The sequence below is a fragment of the Micromesistius poutassou genome (assembly GCF_964030765.1).
Source record: "Micromesistius poutassou genome assembly, chromosome: 20".
NCBI classification, from domain to species: Eukaryota; Metazoa; Chordata; class Actinopteri; order Gadiformes; family Gadidae; genus Micromesistius; species Micromesistius poutassou.
In genome coordinates, this window is record NC_140290.1 from 14,778,494 (window position 1) to 14,802,119 (window position 23,626).

Below are 23,626 nucleotides of genomic sequence, written 5' to 3' on the forward strand. Positions count from 1 at the left end.
TTCATGATTAATGTTTATGGCGCAAAATCAATGGGCAGATTAGTGTAGCGTTGTCTCCCCCTAGTGTTGTGAACCAGCAATGTTTGGCATGCCTGAATTCTTCCTAGTAGTGGAGTGATTCTACCGTGTGAGTTTTGAAGACTGACGTTGTGAGGATAAGAGGTTATAATTGGCTACATGCCAAATGATATCATTGTGTTAATCTGAGGGAACATTACACTATATTTATTTACCAGGATAGTTCAGGGTTAGAATTCCAAAAATGTTAAAGATTTAAAAAAAAAGTTAAGATTTACGACGGGGGTAGCACAGCTCCAAGGTTTGAGGACGTATCTGCCTATAATTATCCAAACTAAATAATATATCATGAATAAAAACATGGAACACATCTAGGACGTGGACATTTTTAAAAAGTATACAGTGTTAAATGTAGTCCCCCCACACGGTGTGTGCAGGGTGAGCGGACGCCGGAGTCATGCGCTGGGTCCTAGAGCTAGCCCTTCTGATGCTGCTCCTGCAGCGCTCTGCTGGAGCCCAGGGGAGGAAGAGGAAGGGGCAGAGAGACGACAACCAGGTCATCCTGAACGAAGGCAAAGGTAAGACTTGGTCCTTGCTCAGTAAATTAATGAACCGCAATGTGTGTGTGTGTGTGTGTGTGTGTGTGTGTGTGTGTGTGTGTGTGTGTGTGTGTGTACGCACGCGTGTGTTGTGACAACCCAGCACAGTGAGTGACCCGCCTTCTTCCAGTCAGGACACGATTCAGAGTTGACTTAGGCCAAAAACGGCACTTTTATTCAAAATTAAACATAAAGTCTCTTAATGGAAACAACACAACATCTGGGAGGACTCTACGGTCCTGTCCCTCCGGTGTTTCAGTTCAACTGGTTACCGTGTTAATGGAATCTCATCTTGAAATATTTCCCCCCCAAAATGGTATGAGTCTGAATCCCGTATTTATTATAAAAAAAAAAAAACACACATTTTCCATTTATTTTGGCTTAAAATGGTTCTACGTGACAAGTTACCTCCAATTAGACTCCAAATACGAATGAGATGGGTATGTTTTTTACTCTTTTTTTTGAAAAACAAATCATAGAGGCATTTCGCAAGGACTAGCTACATGTCTGCTCCCGTTTTCCAACAGCTGCCGTACTAGCCACGACAACAAGCGACGCATTCGGCTGATCGTTAACACGGTCACTAGTTGAACTGAACCACCGGTCTCTCCGCACACGTGCCACGAGCCTGGGAGAGCCCCCAGTGAGAATGGAGAAGCAGGGCTAATTAAGCCCTCCACCTGTTCCTCAGGTGCTCTGCATCTAGTTAATTGGCACCGGCTCCAATGCCCTCACTAGCGCCATCTGGTGATAGACTGCTTCTACCACCTGCCCTCTGGGTTTCCAGGGGTGGGTGTGTGTGTGTGTGTGTGTGTGTTAGAAGTGGTAGAGAAAGGTCAGCATGTGAATCAGTGTGAGGGACAGATCTGGGGGTTATTTGAACCCAAACAGGAAGTGGGAAATGAACACCAATGGACAAACGAGGTCACATGATATGAACATGAACGAGTTGTTCAACGTAAAACACACCAGAAGACAGACAGGAAATGACCTTCAACGAGACACGAGGGAGACTATATACTTAATGGGTTAAACCAACCCAGGAGGGGAGGGACGCAAACAGCAATACGGAAACACATTCATATTTTTTTATTAAATAAGTTAAATAATGTTTTGTTTTTTTATTCTTTAATTTGATATGCATTTATTCTATGAATTACATTGAGTATCCATCCTTCAACATAATAGCCTTCGCATTTCCCCCCTTTGATTCAAATGATTCCTCCAGTCCATCAGTCCCACCTGATCTCAGCTGAGGGAACAAAATTAGATCTGATCCCAGTCTCAATCCACTAATCAAAAGAAACTAAACCAGGGTGTCTAAGGTACCACACGTACCTACCCTTATGAAAGCAACCATGCATTTTCATGAGAACAAAAAGGCGAAAAGCTTTAGACTAAATGACTGAATGCTAAATCCCAGCTTTAACCCACAGGACCTCTCTAACCTGACAGGATCATAGCTAGCATGACCCCCCCCCCCCCTGCTGTGGGCATCAAGCCCTACCCTGGAAATCCAGAGTTCTCGCGAGAGCACAATTTGAATTTGCTCAGCGAGTCACTCTGGGAACAAGCAATATAATCCCTCCCCGATGCCCCTCTCCCAGCACATTAACCAATCACATCGGTGTATCTGATAAAGGCGGGCCAAAAGCGTTGCTGTTTTACCGACCAGATACGCCAAGAGTCTTATCTATTGGTTAGCTCTGCTGGTCTGGATACGTCACCCCTTGTATTCTTCTGATTGGTCGTAGTGTTATCCAATTGCGTGCAGCGATATTTTCAAACGCACGCTCGGTGCCGCCCCTCGAGTTGGGCCATTCTCATTACTCGTTGCCAGACCCTACAGATTTTTTGATGTGGGTCTGGATTTCCAGTTTCTAGTAACAACCCTGTTGTCCTTGTCTTTTGTCTCCGTGGTTGTGGCTGCTGCTGATACATGTCATACACGTACATAGTACACTCTTATATTTTCTTATATTTTCTTGTCTATCTTTTTTTTTTAACATTAGCAACGTCCTTCTGTGTGCACTTCAGTGTTTACTCTTAGTTGTGTGTCAGGATATGTCTTGTTGTCCTATCTGTCGTCCCCGTTCCCACCGCGGGACAGCGGGAAACGTCTTCTCCATCGCTTTGTACGTCTACATGTAAAGTTATTGACTAATAAAGCCGACTTTGACCTTGCCCTTCGACCACCAGTGCTGGTGTGCCCGGTGGAGCTCATGTTCCTGGTGGACAGCTCGGAGAAGGCCAAGCTGCTGCTCTTCCAGAAGCAGAAGGAGTTTGTCCTGCGCTTCAGCGAGCGCCTGGCGCGCCTGCAGGCGCCCGGCTGGCGCGTGCGCGTGCGCATGGCCGCCGCCCAGTACAGCAGCAGCGTCTCCGTGGAGCACAACTTCCGCGACTGGCAGGACGTGGACGTGTTCCGGGGCCGCGTGGCCGCCATGGCGTACATCGGCCACGGCACCTACTCGGCGTACGCGCTGGGCAACGCCACGCGGCTCTTCGGCCGCGAGACGTCGCCGGGCAGCCTGCGGGTGGCGCTGCTGATGAGCGACGGCGTGGACCACCCGCGCAGCCCCAGCGCGCTGGCGGCCGCCGCCGACGCCAAGAACCACAACATCCGGGTGTTCGCCATCCGGCCGTCGGGCCAGCCGCGCGACGGCGTGGAGCGGCTGCGCTCCATCGCCAGCGCGCCGCCCCACCAGCACGTCTTCAGCCTGGCCGACCCCCAGATGGAGGAGAGGCTCTTCAAGGAGCTGGTGGGTAGAGACCCCCTCTAGTGGGGGTCCCCTCTCAGACCAGAGACCCCCTCTAGTGGGGGTCCCCTCTCAGACCAGAGACCCCCTCTAGTGGGGGTCCCCTCTCAGACCAGAGACCCCCTCTAGTGGGGTTGTTTTAGCTTGTCAGTTTAACATTAGCCGGTTTAACAGGGGATACATTTGGATGTGTCATAATAATCTTATAATCTTAATTATAATCTTAATAATAATAAATCATCTTTTCCACGTAAAGCTATACCATTATGGTAGGCTTTTATAGTATGAACACGATGGACAACAATACATTGTAATGTGTACATTTGCATGTTTTGTCTGGAGCAATACTGGCAATTCCTGACATTTGTTCAATGTTAAACCAATCCTTGTTTTCCCTTCCTGTCCCTTGTTTGTCTCACAGACCAATGTTATTAACCTTGGGGTAAGTGTTGCTCTTTCCACTTCATCGTTCCTTTGGTGCCTCTTTAAAACAGAATCAGCACTATCTTGGTTCTTTTGTAAGAGCGGTTAAACGAACCAGTGTGTGTCACCAAATGTAACCTGCTCTGCCTTCATCTCAGCGGTCCCTGCTCTGCTTCCTTTGTTCCAGTGCCCGCCGCCAAAGTCCTGCCTGTGTGACAAGGGAGAGAGGGGGCATCCCGGCGCTACGGTGAGGAACCGCCGGTCCATGTTGTGAGCGCCTTAATCTGTGGCTGATTCATGTTCTGAAGAGTTTCACACATCCACAAGCCGCGGTTAATCCGAGCCGCTGCAGGGCTGACACAAGTACACTGCCATGAATGGATGGATGGATGGATGTATGAACGTATGTATGAATGAAAGGATGGCTGAATGAATGAATGCTTGAACGGCTGGATGAATAAGCAAGCTAATGAATGAATGCACAGTTGAATGAATGGATGAATCCCAGGGGGACCTCCATGAGGATGAGGGGGTGGTGGGCGTTCTTCTGTTACCAACTGGTGAGACAGGGGCCAGCGCTCCAAAGTGGTTTATTTAGCCTAGGAAGCCCTAATCCCAGTAGACACTGGTGTGTTATTCCCATCGGCTAACGGCCAGAATACCAAGGGGACGCTCACACACACACTCACACACTCACACACACACACACACATACAGTCAAACACCCTCACACACACACTCACTCACTCACACACACACACACACACACACACACACACATACAGTCAAACACCCTCACACACACACTCACTCACTTACACACACACACACACACACACACACACACACACTCATACACACTATCTCACACACTCAAACACACACACACACACACACACACTCACACTCACACTCACATACCCTCACTCAGACACTCACGCAGACACACACACACACACACACTCATACACACAATCATACACACTTACTCACACACTCACACAATCAAACACACTCACTCACTCACTCACACACACACACCACACACACACACACACTCATACACACTCGCTCAAACACTCACACACTCAAACATCCTCACACTCACAATCACACACACTCACACACTCACAATCACACACACTCACACACACACACACTTACACACACACTGGGCCCCAGTGCAGCAGGTGCACGGGGGGGTCAGGGGTCAACAGCAGGTGCAGGAAATCATTTTTTCCCATAATGCAAGTGTTGCAGGAACGCAGCTGTGGTGTATTTGACGCCCGTGCTTTGAGGGGCCGAGGGAGGCTCTCGGGGGGGGGGGCCAGGTCAAAGGTCAGAGGTCGGAGAGGGGGGGAGAGGGATTAAACACAGGTTGGGGCTGTGCGCTTGGAGGACGCTGAACGTGTGTGTGTGTGTGTGTGTGTGTGTGTGTGCGGGCGTGTGATGACGAGGGAGGCCCCTGACCTCTGAATGATCTCTCTCTCCCTCTCTCCCGCTCATTCCAGGGCAAGGCGGGCGAACGGGGGTCCGACGGAGGCCCGGGTCCCCAAGGGCCGCACGTACGTGTCTTTTCCTGTGATCTTTCCTCTTCGTTATTGTTCCCCTGTAATCCCAGTGTTGGTGTTGGTGTAGGTAAAGCCCTTCCCCCCCCCCCCACACACACACACACACACACACACACTGACCTGTGATGTGCGCTCCTCTGGTACACACAGGGGGAGCCCGGCATCAATGGACGCCCAGGAATGGACGGCATTCAGGTGAGGAGATTTCACACTTCCACCGGTGCTGCTGCTGCTGCTGCTGTTGTTTCGCGGAGCAACCGCCCCCCCCCCAGTCATCGGGGGCTTCAGGAGATTACGGCTTTTAACACAACACTGTTTTCTCTCTCTCTCTCTCTCTCTCTCTCTCTCTCTCTCAAGGGTCGTTCTGGTGTCAGAGGAGAAAAGGTATGCACTGTTAAAATGTGAAAGCGTCTGGTGATCATGATCACAATAAAAACTATTATTATATTATCTTAACTTGATTTCACCCGTGTATGTGTGTAAACGATTTGTCTGTTTAATATAACAGATCCACATACTTAAACACAGTTATATAAGAAATTCCAAATACCTTTAACTGTTTGGTATTTCTTAAAAGTTGTGATCCTTTGAATCCAATGAATGAATGAATGTTGAATGAATGTCCTTAACTCTTGGCTGTCTCTCTTTGGGGGCTCTAGGGGGAGTGTGGCGCTGTTGGCAGCCCCGGGCTTCACGGAGAAAAAGTAGGTGTATTCAATAGACGACATGTTGTTAATGTTCTTCTGATCTTCTGGTGAACACAGTGTGTGATATGAACCTCTCTCCGTCGCTAGGGTCTGCAGGGGCTGGCAGGGGTCCGAGGGCCCAGAGGAGAGCAGGTAATCTGTCTGTCTGTCTGTCTATATATCTATCAGTCTATCTATCCATCTATCTATCTCTCTCTCTCTCTCTCTCTCTCTCTCTCTCTCTCTCTCTCTCTCTCTCTCTCTCCCTATCTCCCTATCTCCCACTCTCCCTCTCTCTATCTCCCCATCTCTCTATCTCCCCATCATCCCATCTCCCCATCTCTCTATCTCTCTATCTCCATATCTCCCTCTCTAGCTCTCTATCTCTCTATCTCCCTATCTCCCCATCTCCCCATCTCCCCATCTCCCCATCTCCCCATCTCTCTATCTCTCTATCTCCCTATCTCTCTATCTGTCTGTCTGCAAACATTATTTGTGTTATGTGTTATGTGTATTTAAAGATGTACATTTTTATAACATGTTATCCTGGCTATCGTTGTTGTATTCAGGGAATGGGTTAAAGTAGCCATTGTCAGTGCTTGGCACTTGGTTCTCTGAACATCCTCATTGTACCGACAGCGATATATAGTTGTTCTCTTTCTTCTGACACATGTACTACATGTACATGTAAGTCGCGTCTGCTAAATGACCTGAATGTAAATGTGAATGTACACATATTTATATATACAGTATATGTATATATATACAGAGGGAGAGAGAGAGAGAGAACGAGAGAGAGAGGGAGAGAGAATGAGAGAGAACGAGAGAGAGAGAGCGAGAGAACGAGAGAGCGAGAGAGAGAGAGAGAGAGAGAAACAGTTCAACCTGACCAGTTGAACAGTGTGTTCTCTTTGGTTTTTTGGCCCAAAAGATGTTTACTTTGTCATAACAATAGAGTCGTACTCTTTCTTTTGACACATGTACTTACTGTAAGTCGCGTCTGCTAAATGTAAATGTGAATGTACACATATTTATATATACAGTATATGTATATATATACAGAGGGAGAGAGAGAGAGAGAGGGAGAGAGAGAGGGAGAGAGAACGAGAGAGAGAGCGATAGAGAACGAGAGAATGAGAGAGAGCGAGAGAGAACGAGAGAACGAGCGAGAGAGAGAGAGAGAGAGAGAGAAACAGTTCAACCTGACCAGTTGAACAGTGTGTTCTCTTGGCCGTGTCTGAAACGTTTGGGGGAAGACAGCGAGCCCACCAGGGTAACGTGGGCTGGGGACAATCCGCCGGCGCTGCACTCGTGGAATGTGATTGGAGGATTAGGTTTTATCCCCCTGTCTAGTCCGACCTTTCTAAAGTGTTGAATCCATCCTTGCTCTGTTGTTCAGGCCCCTGGGGAGACTTTGTCTGGCCGGATTAGTCTTTTAGCTCATGTTATCCGCTCCCTCTCTCCTCCATTACTTGTACTAGTTATCCATGCCCATGCCCACACACACACACACACGTGCGCGCACACATGCACACGCACACGCACACGCACACACACACATATTTACTCGCCCACACAGACAGACACACACACACACACACGCACACAAGTGCGCACACACACACACACACACACACACACACACACACACACACACACACACACACACACACACACATATGCACACACACACACACACACACACACGTGCATACAAGCGCGTACACAAACACGTGCATGCGCGCGCACACACACAATCAAACATGCAGGAGCACACGTGTGGTGGTGCACTTGTCTAATGTGAGGAGTGCCTTGAGCTGGTGACTGAAGTGACTCAACCAGTGGTCTCCTTCTCTAGGGATCCAGGGGAGGACCAGGGGACCAGGGCCCTGAGGGACCCACCGGACCCAAAGTAAGGCCCCCTCTTGCAGCCTCTTGTCCTGATCTCACCCCTTTGCATTTACCAGCCTATATCCAGTTCAAAACAACCTTTAAAACCAAATCAAAAGTGGATGGGCCAATCAGCACTAGGGGGAGGGAGTTTTGAGTTCATGACTAAGCCCACTAGACACGTGACAGTCTGCGAAGAGAGCAAGAGCATCCCTTCTGTTAGTTCATCTGATTGGCTGGGGATCAGAACATGACTCAGACCTGAGCTCCTTATATGGAGCTCATCCATGTCTCATGTCTCATCCATGAGGATCAGAACATGACTCAGCCCTGATCTAATGAACTCACTGAAGTGATGCTTATCAGAACATCACATCTGAAGAACACTCTACATATCAGGATGGCACTCAGGAATAGTTCAAAAAGTGACCAAATGAAAGAAATATAAACGATATTGATGTTGAATAGTGCTTCGGTAACCGAGTAAAATAAGTTATCAAATAATATACCAATAGTCAACCGAAACAACGACACGAGTGTGTCTGATTTTACACTGGGATGCATTCTCGCCCCTTAAAGCAGAGAACACGATGTGTCAAACTGGACTCCAGAACTCGAGGGACGATAGTCACCGTTTAGTGCTACAAACATAGCGCCGTGTTTGTAGCACTGATGCCTCATCTGACTCTCACTGAAGTTCCTGGGCTCACTCCCTCCAGAGGTCAGAGGTCAGAGGGCAGAGGGCAACAGGGACACATGTTTCTAACCCGTCCTCCCTCCACAGGGCGAGCTGGGGCCCAGCGGGGCCCCCGGACATCCAGGGGACGTCGGCGTCGGCTTTCCCGGAGCGAAGGTGAGCTCCTGAGGTCTTCTCTCTCTGAGTTGTAACGGCTTTGTGTGTTCAGAATGTATGGAACAGTTACCGTGACAACAATGTGATCTCCACCGGGCCGGCGCCCCTATGGGAATCTGGTTTATAGAGCCCCCTATGGGAATCTGGTTTATAGAGACCCCTATGGGAATCTGGTTTATAGAGCCCCTATGGGAATCTGGTTTATAGGACCCCCTATGGGAATGTGGTTTATAGAGCCCCCTATTGGAATCTGGTTTTTAGAGCCCCCTATGGGAATCTGGTTTATAGGACCCCCTATGGGAATCTGATTTATAGGACCCCCTATTGGAATCTGGTTTATAGAGCCCCCTATGAGAATCTGGTTTATAGGACCCCCTATGGGAATCTGGTTTATAGTGCCCCCTATGGGAATCTTGGCACCAAACTCTTTGGAGACCTGCTTACCTGGAATAGAAATGTCACATTTGCATGACGGGAATGCATGACGGGATGGTCATGCATCATCGGAATCATGAATAAAAATCTTTCTGGAAAGGTTGGATGAAAATAACCTCCGCTCCCCCCTGCAGGGAGACAAGGGGAACCAGGGCAGAGTGGGTCCCAGCGGGCCCGTGGGTCAGGGGGAACCAGGCCCCCCGGTGAGTCTGCCCACCCTCACCCTCCCCATCGGGGATATACACACATGCACACTGTCACACACACGCACGCACACACACACACACACACATGCACGGGGACACACACACACACACACAATGATCTTATTTCATCAACCATATCAATATTATTGTAATTAGATTGCTTCGTGTCCCTGTACACTAGTTCTCACAACAAAGAAAAAATGCATGATTGTGTGTATAAATGTGTGTCTGAATGTGTGTATGAGTGTTTGTATGAATGGGTGAATGAATGTGTGTGTGAGTGTTTGTATGAATGTGTGTATGAGTGTGTGAATGGCTGTGGGTTTTTATGAATGGGTGAATGTGAGACATTGGCATTCATTCGCAGCAGAAGCATGCGATACAATGTGACTCTGTCTCTGAGGACATGTGACACGATGAATAATGGATTGTGGAGTAGGGTCTGAATCCTGCTCTGTGTTCCCCAGGGCCCGGCCGGACCCCAGGGCCTCCACGGGACCCACGGGCCCCCGGGGGAGGGGCTCCCAGGGTCAAAGGTAGGATCACTTTATGTTACATCGTGTTACATTGTGTAGTGCCTCGTTTCCACCGAGCGGTGCGGTTCGGTTCGGTGCGGCTCGGTCCTCTTATATTGGCGTTTCCACTGCCAAAAGTTGGGCAGGGTCCCAAAATAAGCGCGCTGAGCTGCTCCTATTTTCAGTACACCTCCGTTGGGGTACCAAGCGGTCTGAAAGGGTGCCAAAAAGGTGGAGGGCCTTACTCATGCAGTGAGGGCCCCTTCTCATGCAGTGAGGCCCCCTTATTCATGCAGTGAGGCCCCCTTACTCATGCAGTGAGGCCCCTCTACTCATGCAGCGAGGGCCCCTCTACTCATGCAGTGACGGCCCCCCTACTCATGCAGCGAGGGCCCCCCTACTCATGCAGTGAGGGCCCCTTACTCATGCAGTGAGGGCCCCTCTACTCATGCAGTGAGGGCCCCCCTACTCATGCAGTGAGGCCCCCTTACTCATGCAGTGAGGGCCCCTTACTCATGCAGTGAGGGCCCCCTTACTCATGCAGTGAGGGCCCCCTACTCATGCAGCGAGGGCCCCCTACTCATGCAGCGAGGGCCCTGGGCTCTTCAGTGACCCCAGGGGGTCAGGACTGTCTTAGGTCTCGTCCCTAAGACGTGGGGGTCCAGGACAGGCCAGGCGTCTCGGCCCTGCGGCGGTCATATCTAGATATGATGTTTACCAAACCAAAAGAGCGGTAAAGACACGGAGCGTGTGCACAGGGGAGGGGCCACAGCGCCCTCCCTCCGGCCTGCCCCCATTGGCTGAAGGGGGGAAACCACAGCCCTGGGAACCAGACAGGTATGCGAGCTCATGTTTGATGAGTCTGGCGCCCCTCCCCGTTCAGACAGATCTCCAGCAGACCTGGCCCGCGTCGGGCCAAACACAACCGTTTATCTAACCACGGGGGCCGGCGGGGTTGATGCGCTGCTGATCTGAACGGTCTGTTGAGTTCTGCTCCGGCTTCAGCCTTAAACACACTGGCACGTGTCGTCTCTCCGCCACCGCTCGGCTCAGCCCTCGAGTTGATAAGTAAATACGGCTCCTACCAGTTTGGTTAAAAGCTGAGTGCTCGGCACCGCGTCAGCCTGATTGGTTGTTGGTCTTTGCCGATTGCGTCCAGAGGCGTTCATCAACTCAGCCCCGTTCATCGCGCCCTTTGGGAATCCAAATGACCTGCGAGGTTCCGGGCGATGTCAGGGTTAAAAACCCCCCTCGGGCCAAAAGAAGATGTTTACTTTATCATAACGAAAGTTGCATTGTTGTCGTTTTTTACTACGGCCCCACATGTATATATATATATATAAATATATACACATATATAATATGAATCTTTGTACCATGACCATCAGTGTGTCGTCTCTGCGTGTTCACAGGGGGACCGAGGCTACGAAGGGCCCAAGGGCAACCGCGGACCTCCAGGGATGGGGCTGAGAGGAGACAAGGTACGGTGGGGCCCTGGGGTGAGGTGGTAGAGACGGACGGACGGACGGACGGACGGACGGACGGACGGACAGACGGACGGTGCTGCTGCTGCGGGGGCTCTGACTGTGTGCTGGTTCTCCTCAGGGCAGCGCAGGGGAAGCCGGCCTCCCGGGGCTGATAGGGTTCCCCGGGGTCGGCATCCAGGGGGAGAAGGTGAGGGCCAATCAGAACCCGTTGTCGATCTGATGCATTGTTCGTTTTCGTTCTCTCTCTCTCTCTCTCTCTCTCTCTCTCGCTCTCGCTCTCGCTCTCTCTCTCTCTCTCCTCTCTCCTCTCTCCCTCTCTCTCTCCTCTCTCCTCTCTCTCTCTTCTCTCTCGCTCTCTCTCTCTCCCTCTCTCTCTCTCCTCTCTCTCTCTCTCTCTCTCTCTCTCTCTCTCTCTCTCTCTCTCTCTCTCTCGCTCTCGATTCAATCAATTCAATTCTGTTCAATTCAAAAATGCTTTATTGGTATGAGATATGTACATTTGCATCGCCAAAGCAGGTGAAAAATAAAATAAAAAAGTAGAAAATGTCAGTTATATACCGTTAGTATAATATATAATATAATAAGTATAAAACGTTAAATACAAAATATACATATCAAACATTATACTATAAAAGTTATATAAAAAGTAAAATGTGTGATATTATAAAAATTACAAAAATTACAGTATCTCGTATAACAGATCAATTAAAGATACACTCTAAATACTCTCTCTCTCTCCATCTCTCTCTCTCTCTCTCTCTCTCTCCCTCTCTCTCTCTCCTCTCTCTCTCTCCCTCTCCCTCTCCCTCTCCTTCTCTCTCTCTCCCTCTCTATTTAATATCGGTGGTGTTTCTGTATGTCGTATTCCTCAAGTCCCTTTCTTCTCTTTCAGGGAGACCAGGGGCCGGCGGGCCCGTCCGGCCCCCGAGGGCCCTCAGGACAGGGCGCGATGGGGCCCAAGGTGGGTGGAGCCTTCACTCCTGCAGCATGTAGCATGTAGCATGTAGCATGTAGCATCCCAGCTGACGATAATCTCATGTTAAACTAATCTAACACGAGGCATGGATGCTGTGTTGGCCTTGGGTTGATGTCGGTTCTTCCTCCTGCTAGGGAGACCAGGGGTTCCCAGGGGAACATGGACCCCAGGGAGAGAGAGGCACCGGGGAGCCAGGGTCAAAGGTCAGACTCTCTCACGATGGTTCACGTTGAATGGAGACTGTATAATAAAGAAACAAGTTCTAAGCCGATGCGTTTGAAGGCATTAGGTGGAGGTGATGAGGTGAAGCGTGATGCGGTGGGTGACGTTGGAGGGCTCTGGGTGATAATAATAATAATAATATAATAAACTTTATTTGTATAGCGCTTTTTAAGAACATAGTCACAAAGTGCTTAACAGAAGAATCAATTTAAAAAAATTGAAAATTAAGGATAAAGGAAACAACAACACATCACATAATTTCACATCAAAGAAATAAAATAGACAAAATACAGCAATGACATGAATTAAAATCAAGAGTGCTAGGGGTTAAAAGCGGCTCTATAGAGGTGGGTTTTTAAAAGGAATTTAAAACGGGGCAAAGATTCAGCAAGCCAAGATCCGGTCCAGGTCTCCTCCCTCTTTGGGTCGCCTGTTATTGTACGTTTTTTGGTTATCAGGTCATGTCCATGTAGCCGTCTGGCTACAGCCCCCCACAGGCTCTGAGAGCAGGGAGTGGGGGGCTACGTGCAGGTACGTAGTGTCAGCCAGGAGCCACGCACAACGGCGCTTTTCATTTCGATTTTGGGGACCGACTTAAACAGTGTGATTGGTTTTGATTGAAGTGTCTGTTTGTTTGTTTGTTTGTTTTTTGTTTCTCTTTGATAACAATATGCATCGTATCTATTTAGGGTTGTTGGATTTTGATTGCCCTTTTTGTAAAACAAAAATGCTTTTTGAAATGTTTGTAAAAACTGAAAAAAATAATGGTGCTCTCAATTGAGTCATCAGTGGGGCAATCAGGCCATTTAGTCTTTGTTAACACAGCTGTCATTGGTCACATTGTGGGTCAGCTGATCATATATATCCCCTCATCAAATGGGTCTCACTATTTGCCTGGGGCAGCTGTGGCCTACTGGTTAGGGCTTCGGCCTTTAAACCGAAGGGTTGCCGGTTCGATCCCCGACCCACTAGGAAAAATGTGGGAGGGGGAAGTGGTTGAGCACTGCTCTCCCATGCCCACATCCACGGCTGAAGTGCACTTGAGCAAGGCACCTAACCCTGAGCGCTGTAACTGTAGCGGCTCACTGCTCTGGGTTAGTGTGTGCTTCACCTCACTGTGTGTGCTCTGTGTGTTTCACTAATTCACGGATGGGTTAAATGCACAAATTCCTTGTATGTGTGAGCATACTTGGCCAATAAAAGTTGTCTTTGCCTGAAGAAGACGTAACAGGGTCGGAAACGTTGCTGTTAATTTTTTTATTAAATTAATATGGGAGCTTAAGCAGTGCTGCGGACAGTACATTTCTTTCACTCTATATTACTATTTATTTGTCCTGCACCGGGCCAGAAGTTGGTTATGTGCACACAGCTACTTTTTTTTGAACATCGTTTGTCTGACCAATCAGGGCGAGCCAGGGCCAGAAGGCACCGCTGGGTTACCGGGGATCCCGGGGGAAGACGGCGCCGCCGGACCCAAGGTAAGTCCTCCTCCAAACCCGGAGCGACCGCAAGGGAGCCTGAGGAGGCCCGGCCCTCACCGTGGGGCCCTCACCGTGGGGCCCTCACCGTGGGGCGGGCCACCGGGGGAAGAGCTGTGGAACACAACACATAAATGAATTAACTAGAACGTTTGTGCATGTGTATACTTTATTATATAATACATTTCTATAAAATACATTTCTTCAAGAATCTACATCACCAAAATCCCCCCAAAAATAAAAACCGCAGGAATCCTGCTGTGGGCACACTGAGCTCTCTTGAAATTCATAATTCCTCCACAAGAGGGCGGAAATGACTGAATTGAGCTTCCACTTTCCTCACACTGCAGCTTGTCAGTGTACAGTATAGCATAGTATAGTTTAGCAAGTACACATCAACATACAAAAAGTGATCAAGATTAACAAATTAAATAATAATAACGCCTGCGCTAAGCAATTATAATAATGATGAAATAACAATTATGATTAATATTAATTGTGTCCACTTTCTGTTTTAGGCTGCATCCTTCATTCAGTACAGACTGGTTTGGCTCTTCAGAGGAATATATGTTGTATTATGAGTTTGGTTTGAAGTAAAGGGATGATCAGTCTCTATAGACCTCTGAAGAATAAGTCCCGCCTCCGAGGCTCCGGTTCCCTCGGTCAATTGTCTATGGGAAATAACATGGGGTTTTATGAATGATCGTACATAACAAACTCTGTAGGTGGCGAAGAAGTAAAAGCTGCGTCACGTTTTGAACTACACACTTTTTCCATCTAGTTTCCATTTAGTTTGGATTTTCAGTGCCGTTAAAGTAGTAATCGATTATTAATGCTACTTTAACGGCACAGACAATCCAAAAATCCAGTCGAAACTAGATGGAAAAAGTGTGTAGTTCAAAACGTGACGCAGCTTTTACTACAGAGTTTGTTATGTACGATCATTCATAAACCCCGTGTTATTCCCCATAGACATTTAACCGAGAGAACCGGGAGCCTCGGAGGCGGGACTTATTCTTCAGAGGTCTGTTGAGCGCTTCGTTCAGATTTGATCGTCCACTCAACCGCTGTGGTCTCTTTTGACTGCAGGGCGAGAGCGGTCTGCCCGGCTCACGCGGACAAGAAGGTGCAGCGGGCAAGGGCATGCCAGGAGAGAAGGTGAGAGGTCATGTTGGGTCACCGATAATCACGACAACAAGAGAGAGTCAGTAAGAGAGTAAGGCTTCGTTTAAACAGCACGTTTCAAACAAAACGTTACAGAGTGCTTAACAGAAAGGATGCAAAACAACACGAACCCTGGTGTGTTAAACGATTCACTGGGACACACCTGGACGACTCTATGGGCACAGAGACTGACCTACAGGCACACACACGCACACACTGACCTCCAGGCAGACCCCCACACACACACACACACACACACACTGATGCCGCATGTCGTTTCTCATCCGCAGGGGGACAGAGGGGACCGCGGGGTACGGGGGCTCCCAGGGTCCACGGGGCCCGTGGGGCCCGCAGGGGCCAAGGTATGTTGAACACACACACACACACAGACACACACACACACACACTCAGACACCCATAGTGGCTGGAGCGGCAGCTGCCTGTAATCCTGTTAGGTGCGGTGTGCCTTGCAGCGACCCCGGGTTGGATTCCAACCTACGAACCATCTCCTCCTCCACCACCTCGCTGTCTCTCTCCACCCCCCCCTGGACCTAAAGGCTCAGAAGCCGTCCAATGCGTTCACGATGGGGGGCTCCTTGTCCTCAAGTCATCCTTAATGGGGGCAGCATTAGCTCAGGAGGTAGAGCGGGTTGGCTGGTAACTGCAAGGTTGCTTGTTCGATCCCCGGCTCCTCCTAGCTGCAGAGTGTCGAGGTGTCCCTGAGCGAGACGCCTCATCCTGACTGCTCCTTACGAGCTGGCTGTCGCCCTGCTTGATATACTCCGCCGTCGGTGTGTGAATGTGTGCATGAATGGATGAATGTCAGTCAGCACTGTAAAGCGCTTTGGATAAAAGCGCTATATAATATATAGAGTGAAGCATCGCACACCTCTGGCTCTCTCCAATCAACCATGATGTGGAATAAGAATATCAAATATATTATATTATTTCAGTTGACAAATTGTTCTGTCCCTTGCGTGCGTGCGTGTGTGTGTGTGTGTGTGCGTGTGTGAAGGGAGAGCCAGGCAGCTTGGGCATGACGGGGGTCTCGGGCCCTCCTGGGCGCGGCCTGCCAGGACCAAAGGTAAGCACAGAATCTTCCAGAGAATCCGGTCAATTGATTGATCAATCAATCTCTGAATCCGGTACTTTAGTGAGAGGACGAGTTCGGGCTCCACTTGACCATTTTGACCTAATGTAATGTGTAACTTTTAAAACTATCGCCGTGGCCTTCAGGATATGCGCTAGCGGTGCAAATGTGCTAGCCGCTATGTAAACAGCACTCGACCGGAAATGGAAAAAACGGCGGGCCGCTATGAATCATGGGAAATAGAACGGTCGTGGAATAAGGTTTGATTGAGAGGTGATTGTTGATCTCCTCTCAGGGGGATGTTGATGTGTCAATAGAGAGGTGACTGATGGTTCTCTCAGGGGGATGTTGATGTGTCAATAGAGAGGTGATTGATGGTTCTCTCAGGGGGATGTTGATGTGTCAATAGAGAGGTGATTGATGGTTCTCCCCACAGGGCGAGGTGGGTCCGGTGGGCCCCAGTGGACCGGTGGGAGAGGCGGGAGTGGGCATCACGGGGCCCAAGGTAACACAAGTCAAGAGTGTCACGTCTCAAATTGTGTTTTTCTTTCTGTCTTTATTTCCATTTGTAATCATTTCTGCAATATCCACGCAGTGATTACCTTATCTTATCTTAACAGCATTTGGTTCAACATTCAACCATTATTGACCACGTAAAACAGAAGTCTTTCCAAGTCCGCACATCGATTTATTGTTTGTGAACCCGTCGTTTGTGCCCGAGTCCTCCAGAGCGCTATTGTGTCCTGTGTGTTCTCCTGCAGGGTGAGAGGGGCCCCCGGGGGCCCATCGGCCCCACAGGCGTGGCGGGGGAGGGCCATCCCGGACCCCAGGTACACGCCGCCGTCGCTCTGGAACTCAATCCAACATTTATCAAACACGCATTAAAAAACAAACGAACAAACAAACAAGGAACAAAGACAAGGTCTGAACCGTCCAATCACCTGACCTGAATCACTGGGTTGTTAGGGGCTACCGGGGTTACCAGGGCAACAAGGAGATGGAGGACCTGAAGGCAAAGGGTTGCCAGGGACCAAGGTGACTATTTACACCGTGAATACAATCTGTGTGTGTGTGTGTGTGTGTGTGTGAGAGTGTAATATGTGTTTGTATGAGATGTGTGTTAGTGTGTGTGTGTGTGTGTGTAGCTGTGTGTGCTTGCTTGTATGGCTCTTCTTTCCCCTCATTCATTGGTTTTGTCTGCTCCTGTTTCAGGGTAACCGGGGCCCAGCGGGGGTCCCAGGCCCTTCAGGGCCCCCTGGAGTCGGCCTTGTGGGGCAGAAGGTCTGTGTGTGCGCATGTGCATGTGTGTGTGTGTGTGTGTGTGTGTGTGTGTGTGTAGAGCCAATGTAGAGGCTCAGTTCTGCTTGCCATGAGTAATATAATTATAGACATGTTATAAACCTCCTGCACTAGACATGTGATAAACCTCATGCAATAGACATGTTATAAACCTCATGCACTAGACATGTGATAAACCTCATTAACTAGACATGTGATAAACCTCATGAACCAGACATGTGATAAACCATATGCCTAGACATGTGATAAACCTCATGAACTAGACATGTTATAAACCTCATGCACTAGACATGTGATAAACCTCATACAGTAGACATGTTATAAACCTCACGCAATAGAAATGTGATAAACCTCATGAACTAGAGATGTGATAAACCTCATGAATTAGACATGTGATAAACCTCATGCACTAGAGATGTGATAAACCTCATGAACTAGACATGTTATAAACCTGATGCGGTGTGGCGTTCAGGGCTCTGCCGGGACGGTCGGACCCACAGGCGAGCCAGGGCTCCCTGGAGAAGGCATTCAGGGCCCAAAGGTATTTACACAAACTATTATTAACAGTAATCAGGATAACTGTGACGATGATGATGACAATGATAATGGTGATGGTGAGGATGAGGAAAGTGTTGGTTATGGGGATGATGGTGATGATAACGGTGATGGTGATGGTAGCGGGGGTGAGTATGATAATGGTGTTGGTATAGTGATGATGATGAGAGTGGTGTTGATGATGATGTTGATGATAATGATTGTGGTTAAAGTGATGATGATGATGGTAGAAGTGGTTATATTGGTGGTGAAGATAATGGTGGTGGTGAAAGTGATGATGATGGTAGTGGGGATGGTGATGATGATGATCATTATCATGTTGGTGGTTATATTGGTGATGATGATGATGTTAATGGTGGTACTGATATTGATAATGGTGATGGTAGTGGTGGTGATGATGATAATGGTGTTGGTGTTGGTGATGATGATGGTAGTGATGGTGGTGATGATTGAAATGGTGATAGTGATATTGATGATTGTTTGGATAGTGATGATGGTAGTGATAATGGTGGTGGTGATGATGACGATGATGATAATGGTGGGGGTGATAGTGATGATGATAGTGATAATGGTGGGGGTGATAGTGATGATGATAGTGATAATGGTGGGGGTGATAGTGATGATGGTAGTGGTGGTGATGATGAAGATGATAATGGTGGGGGTGATAGTGATGATGGTAGTGGTGGTGAGGATAATGGTGGGGTGATGATGATGATGATAATGGTGGGGGTGATGATGATGATGATAATGGTGGGGGTGATGATGATGACGATGATAATGGTGGGGCTGATGGTGATGATGGTAGTGGTTGTGAGGATAATGGTGGGGGTGATGATGATGATAATGGTGGGGGTGATAGTGATGATAGTAGTGGTGGTGAGGATAATGGTGTGGTGATGATGATGATGAAGATGCCAAACCCTCACCTGTGATCGTTTGTTGGTTCCTAGGGAGAGCAGGGGTTCCAGGGGATCATGGGCCCCCGAGGGCCCCCAGGCCACGGGCTCCCAGGAGAAAAGGTACGACAGCTTCTGACTCAAGTCATCCTATGTAAATACACCGCGCTGTAATGGGCGTCTGTGTGACGGTGTGTTGTTGAACCCCCGACCCAGGGCGGCAGGGGGGCCCCGGGGGAACGGGGCCGCAAGGGAGACCTGGGAGGATTCGGAGAGCCTGGGACCCCAGGACCCACGGTAACACGGGCCCACAGCCGGACAGTACACAATCAAATACCGCCACCAACCAATTTAACATTGCCAACATTACATAGTGGAGATAGAGCGTTCTTTGATTAAGGCATGCAATGCACAGATTCAGGGCCACTCCCCTGCAAATATTTATGCTCCCTATTTATAAGTGGTATGTGCAGGATACGGTCGTTTCATCGCTAGGAACATGTTTGTCTGATCTCCGCTTGGTCTTGCAGGGGAAGCCTGGGGAGAAGGGGCTGCGCGGGTTGAACGTGAGTATGTCAGGGTTGGATTCCCTTTCGGTTCGCCTCGTGTCAGCATGTGTATAGGTTGAATCTCATCCCGTTCTGGTTCCTTCCACACCACGCAGAGAGAAGAGGTCATCAGAATAATCCGGGAAATATGTGGTGAGTGTCTTGTTTCAGCCTCTTCGTCGTCTGACACCTCAAATTATCGTATCGTAATAGACTTTTGATCAATATAAATATAAAACATGTTCAATATATATCGATAAGAGACTGGACCACCGAATCTAGCAGCTGGGTTTGTTACACAAACACGGTTCCATACTTATTTACAATATTTGAGTGTTTTTCATTGTTGTACGGACATTGGAGTATTGATCAATGAAGAACAGTGGAAGGTCATATTAAGTGTTAAACAGAAGTGTTTAAATCCAGCATGGTAATTCCTAGTCTTTTTAGGTCATTAAAATGATCAATAGTTATCGATATCCATCAATATGATCGAGTTATATCATGATATGTCTCTCAGCCATATCGCCCAGGCCTAATATAAATATACATCTATATATATATATTGAATGTATAATTGTATACATTAACAATACTCAAAACACAGAAGGGACCTGGTTTCTCCGGCACTACGACGGACCTTCGACCTTCGCTTTAGTCCTTTCTTCAGTCATTAACGGGCACCGGGACGGACTGAACCTCCAGAGCCCACCCCCTCTCTAACCCCCCACCCCCACCCATCCCCCGGTTCCGTCCCTGCAGGCTGCGGGCTCAAGTGCCGCGAGAGCCCCCTGGAGCTGGTGTTTGTGATCGACAGCTCCGAGAGCGTGGGGCCCGACAACTTCGAGGTGGTGAAGGACTTTGTCAACGTGCTGGTGGACCGCGTGTCGGTCAGCCGCGAGGCCAGCCGCGTGGGCGTGGTGCTCTTCAGCCACGTGGACGTGGTGGTGGCCAGCCTCACGCAGCACACCAGCCAGGCGGACGTCAAGGCGGCCGTGCGCGGCATGGCCTACCTGGGCGAGGGCACCTTCACGGGCAGCGCCGTGCGCCGCGCCGGCCAGCTGTTCCGGGCGGCGCGGCCCGGCGTGCGCAAGGTGGCGGTGGTGCTGACGGACGGCCAGGCGGACCCGCGCGACGCCGTGCAGCCGGCGGAGGCGGCGGCGGAGGTGCGGGCGGCGGGCGTGGAGGTGTTTGTGATCGGCGTGCTGAGCCGCAGCGACCCCGACTACCTCGAGTTCCAGGCCGAGGTGAAGACCATGGCGTCGGACCCCGACGACGAGCACGTGTACCTCATCGACGACTTCCGGACCCTCCCCGGTAAGCCGGGGCGTGTGTGTGTGTGTGGGGCGGGGGGGGGCGTGGGGGGGTGGCGGGGGGGGGGGGGGGGTGTCTCAGGAGCGTGTCGACGGCTGACGCTCTCTTTGGGACGTAGATGAGCATGCGGGCTTTAGGCGGTGACGGCAGTAGGAACTTTGATGTTTGTCACTCACAGTGCAAATCACTGAGAACGGCGCCGATCTCGTTGAAATCTTGTGTGTTTGCAAAATCTTCCTGTAAGCTGCTCCGGAAGATAAGCCGCGGTGTAAGTTTAGCCGCAGCCTTGTTTTCCAAGACTACGGTCATTAGTTTCTTTAGTCCCCTCAAGCCGCTGATCAGTCATCTTAACGTTTTTTTTAGTTTGTGATCCAGACAAAGCCGCTCCTACAAATGAAATTCAAACGAAGCAAAAGTATATGAAACACCCCCCGTTCACACATCTGCCGTCAGACCGTAGATGTTAACCTAAAGATCCGAGAGTGAGACTCAGTTATTACCCTGTTGTGGTTTTGTTTGTGTCCGTTAAAGATCTGGAGAGCAAGCTGCTGAGTCGGATATGTGAGCACGACGACGGCACCCTGTTCGTCCCCAACACCTTCAGCCCCGCCACGCCCGGGGAGAACGACTTACCCGAGGCGCCGGACCAGGGGCACGTAGCCTATTTGCCAGAAGTCGTCACACAAGTGAGAGACCACATATTCATGTGAAATGAAATGAAGGGCGTTATGCCCGTTCAGGCCGTCGTATCAGGACCACAATGCCTTTGCTCTTTCCTTCGTCGTTAAAGGTGCTGTAGGTGACAGTGTTGTAAAGAGCAGAATCGTTTTCTAAATAAGCCGATAACCCAAAACATGGTCCCTGCCCTCCCTACCCCCTATTTCTGTGCAAGTAGAAGAAGTGTTGCGTTCACGCACCTGTGATTGACAGACAAAATGGATTCCCACAACCAATCAGGGAAGAGATGCCCTGATTGTTGGCGTCTAAATGTGTTTTTTGTTTTGTTTTTTGTATCAGACAAAAGCAGGCATGCAGTAGAGCGTTTCACTCACTAATAGTTGTCCAATGACCTGTGCCATATGGAACAAACTAACAAACAAAGAAGTTATATCTCTTAGGTCTTACCTACATCCCGTTTGACTTAAAGGTCCCGTGACATGCCACCAGGTGTGAGTGTGATTAGCCGCTACAAGCCGTTTTGGAAATCTGCCCCTTCTGACATCACAAGTGGGCGTGTCCACCTAGATGTGTGACGGATGGATGTAGCAACGTTTGCTACGGTCCACTGGGTAGGCTGTGTAGACCTGATCTATCCAGCACACATCTAGGTGGACACGCCCACCTGTGATGTCATAAGGGGCAGATTTCCAAAACGGCTTGTGACGGCCAATCGTACCACACCTGGTGGCACGTCACGGGACCTTTAAGAGTTATTCTTAAAGCCTAAATCCTGTCCCTCGTGGGTTCTCTCCCCAGATCGACCTGCCGGAGGGGCCGGACACCACCCCCGGTCCCGAGCCCACCCCGGACTACGACGACAGCTACGACGATGACCTGGTGGACGCCAGCCAGGCCACCGCGCTCTACGAAGAGCCCCCCCGGGAGCAGGGGCCGCACACCATGGAGGGGCCGCAGACCCAGAGCAACTGGCTGTACGTCAGAGAGACGACCCAGGCCACAAGCACGCCCACACCACTGCCAGTGCTCTACGGGCCAGGTGAGACCCAAACTACAACACCGCTTCTTAAAAAGGGGGTTTGTAGAATGTGCGCCGGTGAGGTTAACAGCAGCCAGTCTGGCTGTGTCCACTGGCTTCTACTGAGAACTCTGCGTCTTCTGTGTTTATTAGTGCTGTCAAACGTTTCAAATATTTAATCGCGATTAATCGCGATTAATGTCACAGTTAACTCGCAGATTAATCGCGATTAATTATTTCTGTCCCATTATTTTTTTCTAATTTTAATGCTCTTATCAACATGGAAAAGTGGATCGGCTTGCTTTGTGCAAATGTTTTTTGTATCGAAAACCACCACATTGCCATGTACTGTAGTGTTTAATTTCACGCTAACATTCTCACTTGGAGCAGTCATTCGCACTTGGAGCCAATAATCTCTCAGAAAAATGTAACACTGTCCAAGGCAATTGAAAAAAAGATTATTGTGTTAATCTCGCGCTAAAAAAATTGACGCCGTTAAAAATGGGTTTGCGTCAGCGCCGTTAATAACGCGTTTTAACTGACAGCACTAATGTTGATCATTTATAGCGTCAGATATGGATTTACTTTACTACAATTTCACAGAGGTTATCACAACACACAAGACGAAGCGATTCTTGGGATTTTATTTTTTCAGAATTCCCCCTGATACATTTCTAATGCCGATGCCACCGACACACCGGAACCACCACATCGAGTCTCACAAAGACGACCCCCCCACCCACCCACCCACCTCTGCCCTTCTGTCGTCACTCCAGATTCCGGCTGCGACCAGCCCCTGGACCCGGGGCCGTGCCGGGAGTACCTGGTGAGGTGGTACTACGACCCGGAGGCCAACGGCTGCGCCCAGTTCTGGTACGGAGGTTGCCAGGGCAACCAAAACAACTTTAAGACCGACGCGGACTGTAGGGACGCCTGCGTCTACACGTAA

General features: G+C 49.4%; 1 protein-coding gene across 1 annotated transcript; it reads left to right on the plus strand.

Annotated features, from left to right (window-relative positions):
• Positions 1-475: 475 nt before the first annotated feature.
• Positions 476-23,626, plus strand: col28a1a (collagen, type XXVIII, alpha 1a; the record flags this gene model as incomplete). Its single annotated transcript, XM_084484344.1, has 31 exons — positions 476-596; positions 2,817-3,376; positions 3,984-4,043; positions 5,308-5,361; positions 6,027-6,071; positions 6,162-6,206; positions 7,912-7,965; positions 8,728-8,796; positions 9,366-9,434; positions 9,905-9,973; positions 11,365-11,433; positions 11,558-11,626; positions 12,332-12,400; positions 12,550-12,618; positions 14,044-14,115; positions 15,205-15,273; positions 15,570-15,641; positions 16,295-16,363; positions 16,806-16,874; positions 17,131-17,199; positions 17,336-17,404; positions 17,582-17,650; positions 18,141-18,209; positions 19,174-19,242; positions 19,336-19,416; positions 19,650-19,685; positions 19,784-19,820; positions 20,430-20,984; positions 21,513-21,637; positions 22,458-22,698; positions 23,454-23,626. 31 exons carry the CDS (start codon positions 476-478, stop codon positions 23,624-23,626), a joined length of 3,366 nt encoding a protein of 1,121 aa, XP_084340470.1.